General features: G+C 35.3%; 1 protein-coding gene across 1 annotated transcript in view; it reads right to left on the reverse strand.

The window, feature by feature from the left end:
- Nucleotides 1–77: 77 nt before the first annotated feature.
- cbsb (cystathionine beta-synthase b) overlaps nt 78–15,990 on the reverse strand; it is a 45,008-nt gene continuing 29,095 nt past the window's right edge. Inside the window, exons 11-15 of the mRNA XM_056464775.1 lie at nt 14,024–14,101; nt 11,301–11,435; nt 8,721–8,829; nt 6,866–6,950; nt 78–1,186 (exon numbers count right to left, since the gene is read on the reverse strand). Of these exons, the coding sequence (XP_056320750.1) occupies nt 1,050–1,186; nt 6,866–6,950; nt 8,721–8,829; nt 11,301–11,435; nt 14,024–14,101 (544 nt within the window). The 3' untranslated portion in view covers nt 78–1,049. The remainder of the gene's footprint in view (nt 1,187–6,865; nt 6,951–8,720; nt 8,830–11,300; nt 11,436–14,023; nt 14,102–15,990) is intronic.

Here is a 15,990-nt window from a genome sequence, read left to right on the forward strand (position 1 = left end):
CACCCCAGTTGCCCAGTCCAGAGCATTAATAATTCTATTATATATTAATATATTCAACACAACACAAACACTATTCCTTCCGTAAATAAAGTCTTTATTCGTTACTAGTACATATTATTACAGCAATACGATTCAATGAAAAGCAAATCAAATGACATAAGATTCATAACAGAAAAATAAGAGGGGTTATGTTACGGCAGAGACCTCCAGCAGCATGCAGAGCAACCCCAAACATTCATTCAATCATATACAAACAATCTTATTCAGCCTCCATAACTTACAGTTTTGATTTACAAGACCAAAAGAACATAGAAAAATGAAAAGCGTGATCAAATTTCTTTAACACCAGGGCGGTGTGTTTAAAGCAATTTCAAACCACCGTCACTTATTTACACTCAAAATCATCTCTTGTTTCAATACAAGAAAAATACCAAGTCACCCCATCTGGGTGTAGTTTGGTTTCCCAAACACACAAATTGTTTGCTTTGTCAATCATGACCAGTCATGCCTGTAAAGCTCTCCACGTGCAGCAGAGAGATCGTTGTGCTTAGAAGAGCATGATTGAAGAAGTAAAGTCTCCACGCCTGCTGTAAACTTCTGCTGCCACTAGACGGTGCTGTATTCAAGAGATCGCCTGAATAAAGCACTTAAACTAAACTAAACCAAACCCAAAACTACTAAACCGCATACGGAGTTAAAATAGGTTCATGTAAATATATACACCTTAATAAAAATCAAACCTGCAACGTAAACAAATCTGCAAATGGGAGCTGATTGACCTGTAAGATTACTTCATTATGGCTAGTAAAGCACCTAAACTGAACAAAAGCTAAATATTAGAGACTGAAGATTTTTTAGAAATGAATCCAGTGAACACAGACTACAGATTAGTCAAATGACATGTACATCTACTGACAGACTCTTATGTAAAAGCATAGTTTTTGAAATGGAGCATGCCACTTGCAGAGAAATAAACTACAAAAAAACAAAAAAAAAAAAACAATATTGAGATGGAAAAATAGTTTGCTCCAGAATTGTGATGAGGCTATTCACTGATCTTCTGACATCGAGCACTCAGACAGTGAGCGTTCCCTTCGCTCACGCATGGTCACGTAGTTGAGCAGGTCAATGGCAGTCACCACCCCGAACACCATCTGCCTCATCTTGGGGGATCCGTCACTCATGTCTGCAAGACACAAACTACAGTTTACACATATTGCAGCGACAGCAAGACCTGCATTTACCACAAACTCTAGAAAATAACATTTATTTATTGGCATTGATGGTTCTACAAGGAATCTTGAAGTTCTCCTGGGGAAAAATAAGTTGGGACTCACTGCTTAAATTAATAAAACTTAAAGTTCAACAAAAAATTTGGTCTTCAATGGCACTACTGCAAATATTCTCCTTGAACCTTTTGTTTCAGGTAATGTATATGTAATGCTTTTTTTTTCATATAGCACATTTATTGTGTATGGCCATACACCCAAAGCACTTCACAATCATTAGGGGGGTCTCTCCGCACCACTACCAGTGTGCAGCATCCATTTGGATGATGCGACGGCAGCCACAGGACAACAGTGCCAGTGCACTCACCTCACACCAGCTATTGTAGTTGAGAGATTCGTGACGTGATAGAACAATTTCGGTGGATAGGGATGATTAGGATGCCATGATGGGTAAGGGCCAGACACAGAGGTGACACCCCCACTCTTCACAAGAAGTGCCATGGGATTTTTAATGACCACAGAGAGTCAGAACCTTGGTTTAACGTCTCATCAGAAAGACGTTAGTGTACCCTTCACTATACAGGGACATTAGGTCTCAGACTGCAGAGTGAGCGCCCCCTGCTGGCCTCACTAACTTATCTTCCAGGTAAGAACACATGTAAATTTGGCATTAAATAAAAAAAAAAGTTACAATGGTTGTTTCTTCCCTGTTGTTCAGTATCTTTGACTAAACAGCTTTTCAAAGTCAAGACAGGATTTCACTGCATCAATCCAGAATGGATCTGATGACCTCAGTGACAGGTTGATTTCACCCTCATTTGGAAAAAAAAAAAAATCAACAGGAAAAACACTTTAAGTTCAATTCAATTCATCTTTATTTCTATAGTGCTTTTACAATGTAGATTGTGTCAAAGCAGCTTCACATAGAAGATTATAGTAAATTGAAACTGCATCAGTCCAGTTTTCAGTGTTGAAGTTCAGTTCAGTTCAGTGTGTTTTAATATTTACTGCTGAGAGTTCAAACACTGAAGAGCAAATCTATTGATGCGCAGCTCCACAGTGGTTTTTCGGGAATCAGTCTCATGCACTCCATTCTTCCATGACCACCATAGCATCAGCTCAGGATATGGCCTGGTCCAGGATTATGGATACATTAGCATCATTTCTCCACATTATGTCAGTGACTTAAATGCATTATAATTGTTTTAGGGCGCATGAACACCACAGTCTCCATAGACTGCCTTCTTCTGAGCCACTTCTTTTGACATTCAGTTTTTCTCAGAGATAACAGTTAGTCTTGATATGAATCTGCCACTATGATGATGCACGGGCATTTGTAGATCCGTCCTTGTTTGAAGAGTGGTCTGGGAGCAAAATCTCCTTTGAATTGAAAGTGACAGTGAGCAAATGCCACAATTTGGATTAAGTCTAAAAGGGGCCGTTTCAAAGAGCTATAAAAATTAAATATTTGTGGGGTATTTTGAACTGAGACTTCACATACAGACTCTACTGTGTGTTCACACCAAAGGCAGCGAGAGCGTCAAACTTCACTCTGGCTGCCCTGGCGATAACGCTGTCTGCCTTTACTGCTCCACCAGTGAGAGTGTCAAAATTCGCTACATTGATCGCTTATTTGAAGGGGCCATTGCAGCACATGAGAAAAACAGTTATAATCCTGCATAATAAAAAAAAAAAACTGTTGCAAGCTTGATATCAAGTTCATCCAACTATGGAAGATCAAGCTGTTGCATGCGGTGTGGCTTTGCACCACTTTTCCAATGTGTCCATATGTCTGAAATATTCTGAAAAAGCAGTACTGATTTGTATTGTCCTTTTAGTTGGCATGAGATTCCAGTAACTTTTTTTAATGTATGTCCCTGTATGAAAACATTGTGAATAGTTGGAAATCCGGCGACCACAATAATCAGACCCTTGGGAACAACTGTAGTCGGAACCAAAGTTCACAAGACTGACTGTGTTCTCTGGACTTCTCTCAAGCGGTGAACTTCAACATTCCGATTGCTTGCCACTGAACCGCGTCATAGCTTATTACCATAGAGTTGACTTGATTTCAACACTCATCGGCGTTCATACCAGTGAAGACACATCGCGCCGCTCTTCGCGGCTAATTGATGCTGCCTCCCATTGAAAATGAATGACTTATGGCTACTTTGACGCTCTCACCGATTTAAGTACGAACGCACAGTTAGGGACATTAGAGACCTAGTGAAGGGAACACTACACTGTCAGTGTGTGCAGTCTTTTGGATGAGACTTTAAACCGAGGTCCTGACTCTCTGTGGTCATTAAAAATCCCATAGCACGTATCGTAAAGAGTAGGGGTGTAACCCCGGTGACCTGGTCAAAGTCCCTTAATCGGCCCTTATGATCATGGCGTGGTGTGGAGAGATCCCCCTCATGATTTTGAAGCGCTTTGGGTGTATGGCCATACACAATAAATGCGCAATATAAATACGCATTACAAATCGAACTGCAGTACCATACACTGTAAATATTTTGGGTTCCACACAAACCCTGCATGTCATCCCAACACAAATAGATTAAATTAACTTAATTGTTTTACAAATTTAAGTTGATTAAACATAAAACTACTAAGTTGTCTCAAAAAAGCCTCAAGAATTGTGTTGATTCAGCTCATTTTAAATAAGTAGTTTGACTAGCAGTAAAAACATGTTTTGAGTGTATCAAAAACACACACACGCACACACACACACGCACACACACACGCACACACACACGCACACACACACGCACACACACACGCACACACACACACAAGAAAACAAGGCTGGTGTTCTCTATTTGGTTATGTAGGATGCACTGAAAACAGGATTTACAAAAAAGAAAAAAGTATATGTATTCTTATGTAATATTTGTCCACTGTAATATAATTTGTAGTGTTTGGCAGAGTAGGTGTAATGACCTTGAACAGGCACACAAAGTAGCAACGTTTCTGCCAAAAAGAGCAAAGCACGGTGACCCAAGTTCAGGAAAACACGTGTCCGATATCATGAACTGGAGCCGTATTACTTTAAGCTTCATGAATAAAACTGTTGTTCTTGAATAGTGCTGCATTTTGTTTGTAAGTCTGAAGTACATTTTGTTTAGTACCTGTTAATTCAGTCATGTGATGCAGATAACTCTGTACAATATTTCTTTGAGAACCTGTATTTAATGTAGTCTTTGATTGTTTAATTTGGCAGAAGAATGAAGGATGATTTCGAAGTCTTTGATGGGACGCCGAGCCTTTTATATATGTCATGGCATTTAAACAAATTTCTCAACAACACTTCTAAATGTATTGGTTTCACACCCTTACAAATGCATTTTGGCTAGTCATTTGGTATTAAAGGGAATCTATTATTCTCCTTTTTAAGATGTTAAATCAGTCTCTGATGTCCTTAGAGTTTGTATGGGAAACCACTTAGGTTTAAATTTAAATGAGATTGTGATTTTTCAAAAGAGGGTGGAGCTACAAATGCCACTATGTGTCGGCATAGTGGCAGATTCAGAACCAAGACTAACGTCCTATGCTAATAAGATCGTTACCAATGGGTGGGACTTTCTCCTTCTGATGTAATGCACAAAGGGAGAATTTCAATCTATTCGCATGGAGCATCAGCGTCAACTCACTTTGATTGGGTGATGTCAAGCTTTGCTGAAATTAATTGTGGGTGCATCGGCGCCGCTTAAGTGGCTCTGCTCTCTGGAGAAGTTGGACCTTTCTCAACTTTTCAAGTGCCAACAGAAGCGTCACCAATCAGATCGCTGTATGCAAATACACCAGCTCAGACAGTCGCCGATTGCTGACTAATTTCATTGGCTGACACTGCTATGACGAATTTGTGTACGTCATTCTAGTTAACTAAATAAGCCGATAACGGGCTGTGTTATGCAAAATAGCGTGTGATGCTGCTGGGTATGTTTCTAATAATTTCTGCTTTTATTCATACGGTTGTTGTGTATTTATTATTGCTTTCAGCTATTTGTCATGCATGAATTATACAGAGCTAATCTTTTAATGAAATGTGGAGGTTATTTTTTTTTTCTCACCATCGTTGGGAATTGTATCGCATTTTATGGGGTTTGTGCTTTGTGCATTTCGCATTGTTCATGATTTAAACATTCGCGCTTGTTTGTAAAAGCAGCGTTCGTGGGGCCCTCAAAGAATCGCAGGGCCCTAGGCAACCGCCTATTTTGCCTGTTGGACGGGCCGGCACTGCAAGAACTTCTAATTAGATTTAGAAGTAACTTTTTATTACAGGTTAGGTTTTCAGCTGTACACTCTTCAAATCCTTCTCCATATATATGCACATTTTTTTAAAATACAAGATTCTCCACAAAAAAGGTCTGCAGATTCTGACTAGCATTATTTATGGAGAAACGTGGATAAAAAGAAACCTCAAAAGTGCTGTGATTTTATTCCCCAATTCCCAAACCACCATTGCATGTTTTTTTACTTAACTATTTTCCATTATAATACATTGTAAATTGTAATTTATTCCAGTGATGTCAAAGCTGAATTTTCTCATGATTCCAGTCAACAATGATCCTTCAGAAATCATTTCGATTTAATGATTTGCATTGTTATTATAATCCAGGGTTTCGACAGGTTTCATCAAGTTAAATTTAAGAATTTTTAAGATCATTATGTATGAAATTTCAGACTTGCACAAGGCTAAACCCTAAAGATTTTTATGTTAAAACCTTAAAAAACATAACAAATGTTATTGTAAGGAAGATAATTAAACCATATTAATGAGTAAACGGAGTTAATAAATAAAGGTTTCTTAAAACCTTTACTGAAATATATTGTTAATGATGGGTTGGGTGTTGGCCCAATTGGATATAACTTTACATGGAAAATTACGATCCGTTTAAAATGATTTAAGACCTATAAACACAATATTTCAGTGGACTTTAAGGTCTAAAATTTGGTTATTGAAGTTTAAGACATATTTAAGACATTTGAAGACTTTCTAAGACCCCACAGATACCCTGTAATCATCATCATCATCAACATATTCGAATCAAGATATTCATGAGATATTACACAGCCCAACTAAAAATCAGCAACAATTAAAGTCATTGTATGTGTGAATTAAAACAGAATTTTTGAAAAGTATATTCCATGAGTATTCTGAAGCGCAGAAAAACTTGAACGAGGTATCTGAAGAAGAACACTGATCAAAGTTAAAGATTTAGAGACTTATTTATAGACTAGAGACTTATTTCTTTCAGTTATTGGTGTTCATCTGGCTGCTGATGGTTATCATCCTAATCATCTGATGGTAATTATCTTAATTAAATGACAAACTCTATTCAACAGGTAGTCAAACTTTCCAGTTTCAAGTGACTAAGCAAGATTGCAAGCCATTCTTAAGTGAATAAAACCCTCAACAGCGTGCCCATATTTTCAGCCATAACAACTGCATTATTATTATTAAAAGCTGACCACTGTGAATTGAGTTAATGAAGGGAGACAGCTTTTGAACATCTCAGTCTTATCTATTTATTAAAATTTATCAAAAAGCAAAACAGTTTCTATACAGAGTAGCTTCACACAAAGCAGCTTTTAGAAGAAGAGGTGGAATGGAGTCAAAGAAGTTGACTTACACTGAATCTGTTCGTGCACAACAAGGGCGAAATGGTCCGTCTCAAGGATACGTGAGAGTTTGCCAAGATTATCAGTCAGACGCACCTACAGGGAGAGAAACAAGATGACTATTGAGGGCTCACATTACTTCTGTCACTACTGGTTAAGCAACACTCAGCAAAATGCTTTTTTTTTTGGAAATGTTCAATTAACACATTATTATTTTTCAGATACTACCTGCTTCTCTATCCAAGCGTTGGAAAACAACACAGAAGTCTTTGTTAATATACATAGACATGTAATTTGCTCTAAATAAACATGTTCCCAATACACTTTGTACATTTGAAAAGACCAAACACAATTGAACTAACAATGTCAAATGCACAATGTTATATTATTTTCAATTAAGCTCTTATCTGAATACCAATTTTAATATGAGATGGGTTTGAATATTCCTTGATGGATAAATTTAGAAGACTGTTTGATTATTCTATTTAATCTTATTCCTGTATATTACAAGGAATATTAAAAATTGAATATTGAAATGAAAACGGTTGCGCACCTCCTAAATGTAACTTTAGCATTGCATTGAGGATAACAGTATTCTGTGAATCGAATTATTCATTTGTATACAATAAATTGTTTTGATTTTTTGAAATAGAAGTAGAACCTCTCCTGACCTTTTTTATTGAACACGCATGGAATTGATTGAATATTCCAACACGGTCCAGGGTCACACATACAGATGAAGTCAGAATTATTAGCCCCCCTTTGAATTTTATTTTATTTTTTTAATTATTTCCCAAAAGATGTTTAACAGAGCAATTTTTAAAGTATGTCTGATAATATTTTTTCTTCTTGAGAAAGTCTTATTTTTTTTATTTCGGCTCAAAGTTTTTAGTTTTTGAAACAGCATTTTAACTCAAATTTATTAGCCCCTTTAAGCTATATTTTTTTTCGATATTTTATAATGATGGTTTGTTCTATAGACTAACTTGCCTAACTACCCTAACCTACCTAGTTAACCTAATTAACCTAGTTAAGCCTTTAAATGTAAATTTAGGCTGTATAGAAGTGTCTTGAAAATATCTAGTCAAATATTATTTACTGTCATCATGGCAAAGATAAAATAAATCAGTTATTAGAAATGAGTTATTAAAATCTATTATGTTTAGAAATGTGTTAAAAACAATCTTCTATCTGTTAAACAGAAATTGGGGAAAAAAATAAACAGGGGGGCTAATAATTCTGACTAACTGTATGTCATGACATTTTTCCACTCTGCATATTTTCAATTTGCGATTTTAGTTTGCACATTCGAAAGCTTAAAAGAAAGGGGTTAGATTTGGAGGAAAAACAGTTGGCTTGACAAACCACCTGCATCTCGCTGACACTTTAACCGACACTTGCACCAATTTTGCACATTTGCACCAGACACTTTCTTACAATCACTCCATATCTCTAATAAGTAAATAGAATAAAACATGAATTTAATGCATTTATAAAGTGTGCTTCACACAGGTGGGTGGGCCTGACAAACCACCTGTAGAAACTCTTCTTTCTATAAAAAAAAAAAAAATCCTTACTGTAGCACTTAATTCTCTGAGCACATGGAGTTCTTTGGTATAATTAGCGCTTCTTGTGTGTTTTGCCTGTACTTGTTGAATCACTGAATGTATTGAATAAATTGTAAGTCACTTTGGACAGAAGCATCTGCATAATGACTAAATGTAAATGTAAAAACACAAAGAAACAGCACGCTCTTCTGATTTATGAGGGTTTATTTTTAACAAGTTGTGTGAAATCTTTTTCTTGATCCTTCTGTTGTGTGTACAGTATGACAGAAAGAGAGAGAGTGTGTGTGTGTGCACCCACCTGTTTAAACTGTTTGTAGAGGACTTTGCTTATGGGATCGGATGGTCTGACCTTGCCAGCCAGAACAGACGCGAGCATGTTCCCCAACGTGACCATCCCCAGAATATGCCTACAGGGAGAAAACCAGACACCAGTCACAGCCACACCTCACTGCACTCAGCATCTGCTTTATCATTCAGGTATTCTGGGGTTAAGGATTTCACACTCTACTAAGTCTCAATCCTGGTCCTGGAAGACCTCAGTACTGTACATTTGGAACATCTCTCTTTCTCTGACACACTTTGGCAATGAGTTCATGATTTAAATGAGATGTACAAAAGGACCAGCACTGAGAATCAGTAAAAATTATAAAAAAAAAAAAAAGTTGAAATTTTTGTTCAAATGGCATTTATTTGTCTTTGAATTGTTCCCATGAAAGGTTATAAATTGCTTTTAGTTATTTACAAACACATGTAAATCCGATTCATTCCAGGCCTTATTCAATTAATTTTCCTTAAACAGGAATGACATACAATAAAAACGTAAACTGAATTGAATGTAAATGATTGCAAAATGCTTAAATGTTATGGAGAACATTTGGATTATTGTTGATAATTGTGGTTTAAATTATTGTTTACAGAGTTTCCATCATTTTGTGCTTTAGCTTCAGATGCTAACCTAAAACCAAATACCACATTGCATGCTTAAAAAAAAAAAAAAGAGTTTATACTATTATTTTAAAAGGTGAATGAGAAAAATCATTGAAAACTCACAATAACTGAGTTGACATATAATTAATGTATTATTGACAAATTAATGAGAGAGAAAATAATGAGAGAGTTCAGAGTTTCCCACCAAAGGAAGTGAAATCACTTGGAGGAAGTCAAATATGGTTTTCTGTCAGTGCTTTGCAGATTGTTATGCTATTTTATAACCGAAATTACAAATATTTCCCAGGAATAAAATTAAAAGTGTTTGTTTCATGCTAATGTTTATAAGCTCAGTAACTCAGCAAAGATGAAAATTAGATTATAATTGAAGCTGAATGCAAGATTGAAAAGGGAGAAACAGTCAAAGAGTATGGAAGTAGGTATAGTGGGAATCTTAAAATGAATATCTTCAAGACAAAATGTCTCTAAAAACACACAAATATTCTTTGTATATATATTTTGATATAATTTTCATATTTAAAATGGAAAATAACATTTTAACTTGCACATTAGCATCAATATTTCCCAGGAATATAATTAAAAGCAAATATTTAAGGATAAAATAATTGTATCTTTTGCTATTGTGCGTAAATGTCTGTGACTGTGATATAAATATTCTGAGATTTTTCTAACATTGCAAGGTTATTTCACCTTCATGATATTTGGAAACATATTTGCCTAAAATATATTTGAATACTAGGGCTGTGCAGCAAGACATTATATGGTATGGAAAAAGTAAATTAGTTTCATACAATGCTCTATTGTTTTTTTTGTGGAGTCACAAAAAATGGTTTACGTTGAACTTTTTTCATAATTTAAATAAGCACAATATTACACACCTTTACGGAAATGCAGATAGAATTTATATAAACTATTAATTGATTTAATTTACAGAAATGGTACTATATCATGATATATATTGCTATCAGGATATCAGGAATACATATACACATATTAGATGAATACCCTATTAATATATGCACATTAGTACATGCATGTTTAAAGTGTTAAGGAAAAAAAAGGGCCCTATCATACACCCAACGTTATTTTAATTATTATTTTCTACATAAATATAAAAACCACTACCTTCATGCCTTCATCTCGGGGGGCTTTTTTCAGTTTATTCATGACAATTTGCATGTATATAATGTTATTATTATTAGCAGTATTATTTATTATATGCATATTTATATTTGTTTCAATAAAAACAAGTTTAGATTCGTCCACCTGACGGGTTTTGGAGACATTTGCCTCATCATATGGGCCATAAGAACAGGACGCGTGTATGGATATAACTCCATTATTATTGTTCATTTATTCATTTGCTGAAAATTAGAACAGAATTTGGACAAATCTTTGCACTTAAAAGTAAAGTAAAGATAAAAGTCAAGGCCGAATAGAGGAGGCTCGTTCTTTATCCTCGCCGCAGATGGTCTGTTTAACGGTTTTCTCGCTAGTCAATACATTTGGTTTTTCCACCTACAAAGTCCACCATGTAAATAGCAAATGCGCTATGGTACAACGCAAATGACTTTTAAAGAGATTCTGATTGGTTTAATGCACATTATGCTCAAAACACACCCATAACTCATCAGGAGAATAAGCACAACCCTGTTAGACCATGCGCCGCGGCACAGAGTGTAAGTTTCCATCCTTAAAAAAAAAATATTCGAAAAAGTGGATTCAGACACGCCCTTAATGCTTTTGCGCCAGACTTTGTGCCTGGCATTATTACAGACATCCTTACAGTGTCAAATCGGTGTGATACTGCATTGATACAAATGATTTGCACTGATATGTGATCTTCTCCAGGCCATAAGACCAAACCCCTAAAAGGTTCGACAAACTGGTCAAGCTCTGGATGAACTGGTTTCATGTTTAAATGACCTACCCGGCCTCGTCCACCACAGGAGCCTGGTCAAAAGCCTTCTCTTTGAGGATCTGAATGGTCTTCTTGATGGACACCAAAGGAAGCACTGTGAGTGGAGCCGAGAGGCGAAGCTCCTGAAGAGTCAAATTCCACCACCTATAAGAGATGAATGGACATTTACATTTAGCAGACACTTTTGTGCAAAGCAACTTAAAACTGAGGAGGCATTCAGCAATTCAATAAAAAGAGGCAACACACACAAGAAGGGCTGATTATACAAAAGAGCTGTCAGTGCTTAGAGAATTAGGTGCTAGTGTAAGGATTTGTGTTTTTTTTGTTCTTTTTTTTTTGGAGGAAGAAGATTGTAAAAAAACCTTGGTAATCTAAGTTCCTGTTCGCACCTGGTATTGAGATGCATTTTTGTCGATCCGATCGCAAGTGGACAAAAGAGACATATTACCATTCACACCTGGCATTTAAGGGTGCTTTCACACCTATAGATTGAATGTTTTGTTCCGAAATAGGGATTCAATTTGTTACAATGTTTATTTTTATTCTTGGTGTGGTTCACCTTCACACGGCAAAGTTTCTAAACAGACCAAAAGAGCTAAAACAAGTCATGAGTAAACTCTCCTTACATTGGTCAGAGTTTCATGGTTTGTTTGGCAGAGTCCTGCTCAGATGTCATGCATCTTTATTTTAATTTATGATGATGAGCAATAGGACAATATAAGCGGAAAGCTGCACTTTGATTTTGAATGGTGACACCCACAGACATCATCACCAAAATAAATCAGAGGTAAGACTATCTCATACAGAGCCCTTGGCTAGAATTATGCATTATAGCTTTTACATTATAGAGAGAAATAACAGATAAACCAAGACTGCAGTTCGGTCAATTTTCCTAAAGAATAAACAGCTCTCTGTAATAGTTCAGCATGCTTTTACTATTTGACATGAAATGCACATTTACTGGTAGGAAAGACATCCAACCCTACTCATAATTCTTTCTTCATATAGCCATATATATGGCTATTACACAACCATAATACACTGTGATATAGCCAGGTTCGGATCATATTGCTTTATCAGTACAATCGATCCGCTCCAGAGTTTGTTTCAATCGAGCCGAGACCACCTCATTCAGGCGGACAGACCAACTCGGACAGATTGTATTGGCGTGCATCGAAGCACGATTGCGGGATTCACATTTGCTAAACGAACCACGCTAACTGGGGAAACGTGCCACGTTCCGAAACAAAACTCGAGGTGTGAAAGCACACTAAATGTGTCTCTTTTGCCCATTTTGACCACTTTCTCACTTTTGTGATTGCTGTAAAAGCCAGCACAATTTTTTATCATTTACAAAAATCGAAATCAAAGGTACAAGTACCAGAACAATTAAAAATGCTTTATTAATAGGTTCCTTTACTCACGGACTAATGAGTTATAGATATCTTTACTAATATATCATTTTATAGATTTTATTCCCATCAACTCCTTATTAAGCTCAGAGCAGACACTTTGCTCATATACATACAGTACGGTTATGTAAAGGCCAGTAGTAACTAAATACATTTACTTAAGTAAAATTGTTGGGTAACTGTAAACAAATTTAAAGGTGTGTACTTTTACTTTTACTAAAGTTTATTTTATCCATTTTGTCTGATATCTGTTATGCTACTGTATAAAAAAACCAGCTTTAATGTCCACAAACCAGGACTACTGTTGTTTAATTGAAGCATCCTTGTTTATAGTTGACAATAATTCTGCATGATATTCAAATAAAACTGACATTGTTTTGCTGCCTTATATACATTGCGATATGAATATAAAAATCACCAGATGATTTTTAATAGCTTTATTTGGGAAGATTTTTGTTTCTATGCAGTGCATCGGCATAAAATATAATAAATTACAAGCATGTATAAATACGAAAGAGCAAAAATAAAAGTAAATAAACAGTGCTTTAAGGTTTATCAAGGACAATGAAACTTAAAAAATAACAGTCATCATTGTACAAATTATTTTAAATCTTTGAATTTTTAATCTTTAACAAACTAATTTTTGCGATATGACTATTGCATATACACACATTGCAATATCGATGCACAAACGATTTACTGTTCAGCCCTAGTCGACACTATGCAGCTTTTGTGACTCAAGTGGTTATAGATTACTTAGATTATACTTAGATTAATATAGATTATACCGTCTTTTATTTATTACAAATATGTACTGTTTTATGTTTGTAAAACTCATCCTTGAGGTGCAGCTGATCAAACATAGTTGGAACAGATCTTTTAATCCCAGTTTCTTTGCAAATCCTGTCTTGTGGTCATGATTATATGCGCTCCTTTGGAGACATGTTAATACATGTTAATCAATTTGGTGCTTGGAGAAAACCAAACTCCTGCATCACGTTAACGGGGGCCTCTAAATGGCTAGGATTTGGATCCCATTTCAATGTCAGGAACTTTTTAAAAAGAGACCTGTGTTTATATCACTCCAATATGACTGTGGACACACTATATTTACACACAGTCCTGTCCAAATCACAGTAGCCCTTTAATACCAGGCAATCAGGGCCAAAGAGAGTGCACATGACTCCTCATTTAGAAGAGTAATTGTAGTTAAGTGTATTAATGGATGCAGACAGTGCAGACTGTGTTTGCAGAGGGTATCAGTGTAAACAAACGTGCTTCCAAAGAAAGCCTGCGTACGTGAGCATGTCACATACTCACCATGGCTTATTGACAACAAGATCCTCCTCGCTCATGAAGCCCTTTTCAAACATCCACTTGTCACTGAGAAATTTAGACCTGGAGGGCAAAAAAAAGGCAATCAGGGAAAGTCTAAATGGATACTAATATATAGCATAGACAAGGAAAATCTATTTTTTTTTTATAAAATTTCATACAGTATGCAATGATAAATGGTATAAACCACAAAATCTAAAGCATTGTGCATGTTTTACCATGCATTCAAAATTATTATTACTATTATTATTTTTCAATTTTAATCAGTCATAACTTAGCATTTATCAGCAGTATTTTTCAAAACCATATTGCACCTAATCTGTATGAATGTGGAAAAACTTAGCCACATTTCAAATCCTTTAATTATCAATAAAAGTGTTTTTTGCCTTTTTTTGGTCAGATTTTTCACTTTTGATTGTTTTAAGATTCAATTCTCGCTATTAATAAGCTATTAATTATGACTTTTAGTTTAATAAACTCCTAATTTGCTGCTGATTTGATAGTTATTAAAGTAGTAGTTGGGTTTAGGTGCTGGAGAGGACGAGAGACATGCAATAAGTACATGAAGAATATCTGTACTGTACTAAAGAACAGCCAATATGCTAATATGTATGCTAATAAAGAACTGGTTAATAGTGAGACTTGGTCCCTATACTAAAGTTTTACCGATTTCATTTTTGGAAATCTTTGCGATTTCATAATCACACATACAGTTGAAGTCAGAATTATTAACCCCCCTTTGAATTTCTTTTTCTTTTTCAAATATTTTCCAAATTATGTTTAAAGCAAGGAGAAAGTTTTTAATAGTCAACAGAACAAACCATCATTATACAATAACTTGCCTAATTACCCTAACCTGCCTAGTTAACCCAATTAACCTAGTTAAGCCCTTAAATGTCACTTTAAGCTGTATAGAAGTGTCTTGAAAAATATCTAGTCAAATATTATTTACTGTCATCATGGCAAAGATAAAATAAATCAGTTATTAAAACTATTATGTTTAGAAATGGGTTGAAAAAAAAATCTCTGATAAACAAAAATTGGGGGAAAAATAAACAGGGGGGCTAATAATTCTGACTTCAACTGTACATACACATGTAGCCAGATAGAATAAATTAAATTTAACTGAGCATGACAAAAGTCCACATTAATGAATCATACATAGTTCTTTATAACAAAATAGTTTTTTTATTACTTGTATAATTAATTTTACTTAAATGTTCACTTTTGCATAAAATTGTGTAGGTGCACAAATACATATAAATAAAACCTTTTTCATTTCTTAGTGTGAAGAGCATTTTAATGATCTAAAGAACTTTACACTACAAAACAATATTTGATGGAATGATATAGTTCTAATTGATGTAAAGGTTTTTCATGGAACCATCAATGCCAATGGAGAAGCTTTAATCTTAATCAAGGTACTTGAGATTATTAACATGTTCTTCATCGTAGCCCCTTCTAGAATCTTTATTTTTTTTAAAGTATAGCAAGTCATGGTTGCCATCTTATAGTGCAGCTAAATAATGACTATAGTTTAACTTTAATGAATTGTTGACTTACTTAGCTAAACTTAACTTAAAAGGTGCAGTAGGTGATTGTCTTTAGTTAATTTTTTTTGTTGTTCTGGTTGAAAGTCTCTTCACATTCCAATAGTATTGATTAAAGTAAAGGCTTTAAATGTATTTTTATGTATTTTTATATTCTGGGTGAGGATAAGACAAAAAAAATGTTCATCCAATTAAAATAGTGTCGGGCCGACATCTCCCATAATTCTTATACGTAGCTCAAACTGTCTGTCAGCAAATGCAGATTTGAGCGACTGTGCACCTGTTTGTATGCAGCTCTGCCGTTTGTGCATACATGTGGTACGCGTTCATGAATAAGAGAGAGAGAGAGAGAGAGAAAGAGAGAGAGTGTGCGAGAGTGAGCTGTAAAAACATGCTGAATCA

Source organism: Danio aesculapii, chromosome 9, assembly GCF_903798145.1.
Source record: "Danio aesculapii chromosome 9, fDanAes4.1, whole genome shotgun sequence".
In the NCBI taxonomy this organism is placed as follows: domain Eukaryota; kingdom Metazoa; phylum Chordata; class Actinopteri; order Cypriniformes; family Danionidae; genus Danio; species Danio aesculapii.